This window comes from Taurulus bubalis (assembly GCF_910589615.1).
Source record: "Taurulus bubalis genome assembly, chromosome: 11".
Taxonomy (NCBI): Eukaryota; Metazoa; Chordata; class Actinopteri; order Perciformes; family Cottidae; genus Taurulus; species Taurulus bubalis.
The window spans coordinates 26,361,183-26,368,404 of record NC_136599.1 but is presented as its reverse complement, the minus strand read 5'-3'; the positions used below and the strand labels follow the sequence as shown (position 1 = coordinate 26,368,404).

The 7,222-nt window shown below is 43.1% G+C and overlaps 1 protein-coding gene across 1 annotated transcript in view; it reads left to right on the top strand.

The window, feature by feature from the left end:
* Window positions 1-6,841: 6,841 nt before the first annotated feature.
* LOC306743244 (voltage-gated potassium channel subunit beta-2-like) overlaps window positions 6,842-7,222 on the top strand; it is a gene marked incomplete at both ends in the record, with an annotated part of 43,395 nt that continues 43,014 nt past the window's right edge. Inside the window, one exon of the mRNA XM_079225746.1 lies at window positions 6,842-6,892. Within this exon, the coding sequence (XP_079081872.1) occupies window positions 6,842-6,892 (51 nt within the window). The remainder of the gene's footprint in view (window positions 6,893-7,222) is intronic.

The following is a 7,222-nucleotide window of genomic DNA, read 5'->3' as shown; positions in this document are numbered from 1 at the left end:
TCAAATAAATGGTGGCTTGTCAGTGATGCTACATTTGTTACTTGCATATGTTTTAATGTTATAGTTGTAGCTTATTAATTTTACAACCCTAACATTACTAAATTAACCATCTCTTACGCTCGTGCGCACACATCTACACACTGTGGGTAGCTGAAAAGTGTGAAAATGAGAACTACATACGAGACATACCACACACAAGTCTATTCATTGTACCTTTAGTGTATTCATCTCTTTCACCTTTTTTTATATTCACACTCAATTTTTTTATTAAATTAATTTGTAAAGCTGAAAATCACAAATTTGCCTCAGAGGCATTTACAATTTGTAGAGCATAGAACATCCTAGAACCCTCACATAGGAACAGGAAAAACATCCCAAACCATTAAAAGGGGGAACAAATAAACCTCAGGGAGAGCAACAGAGGATGATCCTTCTCATGTGTACAGAATGAACAACATAATAAAATTACAGCATAGTCAATCTATAGTATATGGTATTAATGATACATATGAGCATAGCAGTAGTAGCACAAATAATGCAGAATAATGATACAAAGATTATAACTGATTATAATAGAATATACATGATAATAAGAGCAGTAATAGTAATGTGACTAATAATAATAATAATAATACACACATGCACGTGTGACTGATTATTTTGTTTCTTTCACAGGTTGTTTCTTTCAATAGTGTGTAGTTATTATTAAGTGTTACCCTTTCCTTTTGGGGATTTATCTTGTTGCTGATTGGGGCAGATGGCCCTCAATTACAAATCTCCATATATATATATATATGAATATGAACGTAGGGTGAATGAAGAGCAACAAAATTAGATACCAGACATTAGAAAATGTAACGTAGGGTGGCTGAAGAGCAACCCAATCAGATATCAGCCATTAGAAAATTGGTGCAGCTGCACCGAACCATCTTGGTGAAGGAGGAGCTGATCCGGGAGACGAAGCTCTCGAATTACCGGTCGGTCTACGTTCCGACTCTCACCAGGAAAAGCTTCATTGAGATTAAAAAGTGTCCTGGCCAAGACAGCAGTAGCACGTTAAAACAACGTTTCAGACATACAACATAAAACAGTGACAGAACATTTTTAGATCACAGCATGAGTAAAAAACTAAACTAAGACTCAAGACTCAAGTCATCATATCATAGTTCACACAGGTGCACATCCTCAGTCAAAAGCATCTACAACCAGATGAACCTTCCTCCAACTCTTTCAATCTATTTTTAAAAACAACTAAAGAGACCGGCTTCTGGAGACCCAAATCAGTCTGCAGCAAATTTCAAGCTGCAGGAGCAGCAAACCTAAAAAACCCATTTCTACAATTGAAAGAGAAAAGATCTACAATTATTATGCTAACACATCCAGCAACAACAACACACTCGACAACAACACACTGTCCGGTGTTTGTCCTAAACGAAGCGCAGCGGCACAGCAAAGACGAAAAGGGCCTACCAACAGCTAGCCTACAACAGAAATTAAGAAGACATTGCTTTGCATTCCATGTGTTTGTTTTTCCAAGAAAGAACAAGCACATAGGCCTACAACCAATCATTTAGTCTAGTCCATAGGGCCAGCAGGCTGGATAAAACCAGATAACTCACCATTAGTAGAGCGGGAGACGACGGTTGGCCGCCAAGTGAAATCTGTGTAGCACTGTGTCCCTCTATTCACTCCTTAATTTCTTAGTCAAGTCCTTCTCGAAAGCTAGCAGAATCAGGTTGGCCTTCCTTTTGTGGAGCATCGACTGTCTGTGATCCGAGAAAACGTTTTTCAAAGTGGAGAAGGAATTCTCACAGAGGGCCGTGCTTGCACCAAAAGTCAGTGCATGTTTGAGAGCAGTTATTACGCTCGGCATTGCTTTCAGAGGCTCGTGGAGGTTTTTCATAACTTTTGCCATAGTCCATCTACCCCCGTCAGGTGGGGATGCGTCATCCATACACGCACGCAGGAACTGGTGAGCAACAGCGTACTCCGTATCCACCACGAACGTGTTGGTGAGCTTGAGTAGTGGGGTGATCTTCGATGCGTTGAGAAAATCAGCGTCCTCCGGGTCCAGTGCCTTTAATGCACCCATAACCGCGCAGTTGCGCTCTCGGAAGCGCTCCTTGATTTCCCCACACACTAAATCAATGCAGCTGAAATATAGCCTCCGCAGTTCCATCTCGTCGTTGGGGTCCTCCTGTGCGATTCTCTCCTCAACAACATAGATGTCAAAGGCTAGGTTGATGGTGCGCCTTCTTTTTTCTATGGGAGGCTCTGCACTCCGGCAGCGCTCCAAGAGAGCCACAAATTGAAGTTTAGAGCGCAGGTTCTCAATACAAACACCAGCAGAATTGACAAGTTGCATACCTGTCAAAAGATCCATGTCCTCTGACTGTAGCATGGTATTAGGGGGGTCGAGGTATGACAGAATAGAGTGTACCATCTCGGCGATGAACTTGAAGCTGGGCTCAGACATTTTCCGAAGCAGACCTGACGCTTCAATGCGGACGTCTGCGCCATAGGTCCTCTGGCTGTCGATCTCTTTGAGGAGGGTGAACAGGTCATCAAATGATCTTAAAACAACAGAGACAGTGCCAAAGTGACCAGTCCAGCGTTGCTCCAAGAGGCGTTTCAACCTCTCTCCTTTGTACAGGATGGCTACTGTTGGTCTCCTGCAGAATTTGTAGGGGATATTGCAGGTACTGAAAAAATCCAACACAGCCCATTCTGCTACCAGGGCATGTGAAACCACAAGATGCAATTGGTGGTTGAAACAATGGACATCATCAGTCAGTGTAGCCGCATCCTCTTGGTCAGCTGTGGCAATTGTCAGAAGACGTTCGGTTGGCTCATACAACTCATTAATAAAGCGCACAACTATTGAGATGTTTTCTCTTCCCGTTGGGTCTCGAGTACCATCCACTTTTATCATGTAAAACGACTCCCTGACCTCTGTCACGATGTACTCTGTGACTATGGTGGACATGATGTCGAGCAATTCATTCTAGATCTCATGGCTGGTGTATCTGGCATTGTGTGGAATGGACTGGGCAATCTTGGCCAACACAGGATCTTTCCGTAGAGTGTACTCAAACATGGACAAGAATAAACCACGGCCATCATCAGACATACTCGCATAAGAGTCATTATCACCTCTGAAAGGCAACTGGCTGATGGCTCAATTAAATCTACTATTGATGACAGGTAGTACCTATTGCGCTGCAACTGTTCAGCGTTCACCAAAGTTGATACCTCTCTTCCTGTAGCAATCCTCATTCCCTTGTCTTTCCACATTGTTTCACACAGTATATGTTCTCTGGATGCTGCATGTTTGTTCAGCCCTTTCCCCATCTCCACTGCATGCTTCCAATCGGAAAATCCATTTAGAGTAAAAGCAGCGTCCACGGAAGACCCAGGCGCCCTGAACTTCCGGCAGGGGTAACAATATGCAGCATCTGCATTAACTGAATATTCCAACCAGTCTCTATTGGTGTACCAGGCTCTGTGGAAAGACCTCTTTTTACCTGAAAATAGGCGTGAGGGGTAATTATTTATCACCACTTGATTTGGATGATCAATGCCGAGATCTCCTGCTGGTTCACATGCCTGCTGTGAGGACCTCTGCTGCTGCCCGCTAGCTTCTCTGGCGCAGCTAACATTAGCTTCTCTGGCGCTGCTGCTGTCTATCTCCTGAGATGACGTCTGTGTGTCGGAGGAGCACCCGTCGCCACATTCTCTGTCCCCGTCCTCTGAGACACTCCGTGCTGGTTTCGTAAAGAAACGTCTTATATCCATCTTTTTTTCGTATCCAACTCCTACTACCTATTCTGTGGCACGGCACTTCGCTCGCGGTCCGCTCTGCACTTGTCACTTTTTTACCCCGTTTTTTAAAAATGTTTTTTTTTTTAATCAAACTTCATATTCAGTGTAGTATAATAACAACAATTAATATATTATGAATTTATTCGGGAATAGATAGTTATTGCGATTATTTGCATTTTTTCTTTTTATGTGTGATAAGTGACTGACAGGCAAGTCCGTCCAGGGCGAACCCAGCCGAGTCCTAGGGCGGCCCCGGCCCCCCAAGGCCCGCCCATAGCGCCGGTTCTGAGTATCATCTGCATAAAAGTGGAAATTTGCATTTGGCACGTTTTGACCGATACTGTTTATATGAATTGTGAATAAAAGTGGTCCTAGGACCGAACCCTGAGGCACACCCTTTATTACTTCAAGAGAGCTAGAGGTGATGCCTTCAGCCGGGATACACTGTGATCCGTTTGATAAATAATTGTCAAATTGTCAATTGTCAAAAGATAGTTTGTTCAGACAGTCCAATAGTAAGAAGTCTATGCTTCATTATTGCATGATCAACAGTGTCAAAAGCCTTGGGCAAGTCTATAAAAAAGGCTGCACAGTGGTGCTTGTCCAAAGATTCAATAAAATCATTTACTACCTTTAATGCTGCTGTGGTTGTACTATGTTTTTTTCTAAAACCTGATTGATAGTCAGATAAAATATTGTTTGAGATTAAAAACTCCTTAAATTGCTTACTCACAAGGGATTCTAGTGTCTTAGCTAAAACAGACAGTTTGGAGATAGGCCTGTAATTGTTTAAAAGTGTGGGGTCTCCTCCTTTTAACAGGGGAAGAACAAAGGCAGACTTCCATATAAGGGGAATTTTGTTTGAGACTAAGGAGAGATTAAAAAGATATGCTAAAGGGGGTGCGATAAACACACAGCTGTCAATCACTGCTGCTGAAGCTATGCGTTGAGAGGGTACGCTGGCGCACGCTGGCTGCCGCTCCTCTTGACACTTTGTTATCACTTGTATGATTTATGACTTTTTTTATAGCTATTTTATTCAACCGCCTCTCGTGTTGGAAGACACTAGGAATACGGCGGACTTTTGATTGATCAGTGAAACTGAGAGCCTACCTACTCTACTGGAGTCCCTGTTCTGTGATGATTATTGGTGTGCTTTTTGAACTGTTGGCATCTGGGATGGGTGGCGTTGCCCCGGATGGAGCTGGGGTTGAACGGCGTGTGGTCGTTGCCAGACGGCGCGGTTTGTTTTGTGCTCCGTTTTTGACATCGGTGCTGGCAATGATTTCCTACACCGCCCCGCAGCTACGGTGTTTTCGCAGCTTCATGATTCCATCCGTTTATAGCCTGCTGTCAAGAGTGGGGGGTTCTGAAGAACAGTCCTCGCTACATCCATAGAGGTTCGCGCCGCGGTTTCAACGTGGAATCAGGAAGCAAAACCAACCTGGGAGTCATCGTCGGAAACATCGCGAGACTACCCAATACTAGACTCACGAGGAAAACTCACGGTACAGAGTTGACATAGTTCTATGTTTTTTGCTCAATTTACGTATAACTCAACTGTGTGAAATCAGGCATAGAGTTTAGTATCTAGGGCTAATTAGGGCTCTCAGACCATAAAACACAGTAGGACAAACAGACATGAATAAAACTGCTGTTGGTCTGCCTGAAGTAGCGCTGGAAGCGGCTTCATTCAGACACTCGTCCTGGAGGAGTCGAGCTGTGCGCAACTACTGATAAAATTATGAACCGAGACACAGGGGCGTTTGATGTTCCGACGTTTGTGCGACTTCCACAACTAGTATAAAGCAGAACTAGTGGTTATTTCAATGGTGAATGGCAGAAAAGGTAACTGTTTTCACAGAGTAAAGCCAGGGAAAAGCTGCGCCCCCTTTCCGCCTCGAGTAAAGTCATGCGAAAAAGTGTTTTTGGTGTGAATGCAGCATTATGCCGTGTTCACGCCAAAAGAGTTGCGAAATATTCGCGCGAGTAGATTACATGTTCAGCCAATGCACGCGAATGGTTGTGAAAAAGCGAATTTTTCGCGATGGAGGCGAAGCGAACATTCGCAAATCTGCCTAAAGCAAAGCTAGTGGTTATTTCAATGGCGGATGGCAGAAAAGGTAACTGTTTTTATGGAGATAATCCAGAGATAAGCCGCGCCCCCTTTCTGGCAGGAATGAAGCGATTGACGCGAATGAACCACATATGGTCGAGCGAATAACTCACTCGAGTAAAGCTTTTGGTGTGAACGTAGCATTAGGGTCACCCTGCATGGCTAGTGTTCGGGAAACTTAGGTTCTCTTCTTTGTCAGTCATAATTCATCCAAATTTCGGTCTTCATGAGTGTTGGGCAGCATGGAGGTTTTATGGGCTGTGCACGGTTGAGCCCTATGTGTCAAGGTCCGGCCACCAAATGCTCACTCCCCTGAGACCACTTTGTCTCTGATCACTTCACAGCCCTAAGTGATTGTTTTTAAGCCATTGGCTACTTTCTTATGTTAAAAAGATTAGTAAAAAACTATTAACATAAAAAAGTAGCCAACTAGTGTAGTAATAATAATTGTATTTACATAGCATTTTTTCAGTGCCTGATTCAAAGATTTTAACAATGAATGAAAAAAAATAGGAAGATCTGAGCAGGCAATACATAAAATGCAAAATAAGAGAACTAAATAAAATAACATTATACAATTACTTTTCTCTTGCTTCCACTGAAATACACAGTCTGGAAGACTGAAGAGATACATAACTTTTGGAACAAGCAAAATTACTGCTTTTAGCATGCTTTCTGCTGTTACAGACAATCACAAGCTTTTAGGGCAGATGCTACTTTTAGCGCCAAGATAAATAATTTACTTGCGAGTTTATTTTCTGGCCTCTGCAGTGTAGGCAGGGTTGCTGATAGGGCTCTTTGTGTGTCGTGTGACCAGGTTGGAGGGAGTGGAAAACCATCAACTACTTTGAAAGCAATCCAGAAGCTGCACACTACTTTATCTGGCAATCACCAAGCTTTATCATGAGCAGTGTAGTCCAGAATCCCTACATCGGCCGAACTCCCACCACACGGGTGAGTAGCTAATAGTGTTTATGACAGATGATTGATATTGGGATAAAAGGATTGATGTTGCATGGATATGCTACCCATGTCTGGAGTACTATATGGAACTGCGAAAAAGAGGAAGATCCGGGTGGTCCAAAATAGTAAGACATCTGGTTTTTTGTTCTTGTTCTTCTTGAGATACTGCTGTTCTTCTGCTTAGTCTTAGTAAAAGCAGCTTGGTGATATGTTCCATATTTATCATCACGATGTGGAAAGAGCATCTCTAAATTATTGAGCAGCTGGGGATCTCATATGTGCTCTTGTAGGTTAGGAAAATGGAGAGAGTAGACATATAAT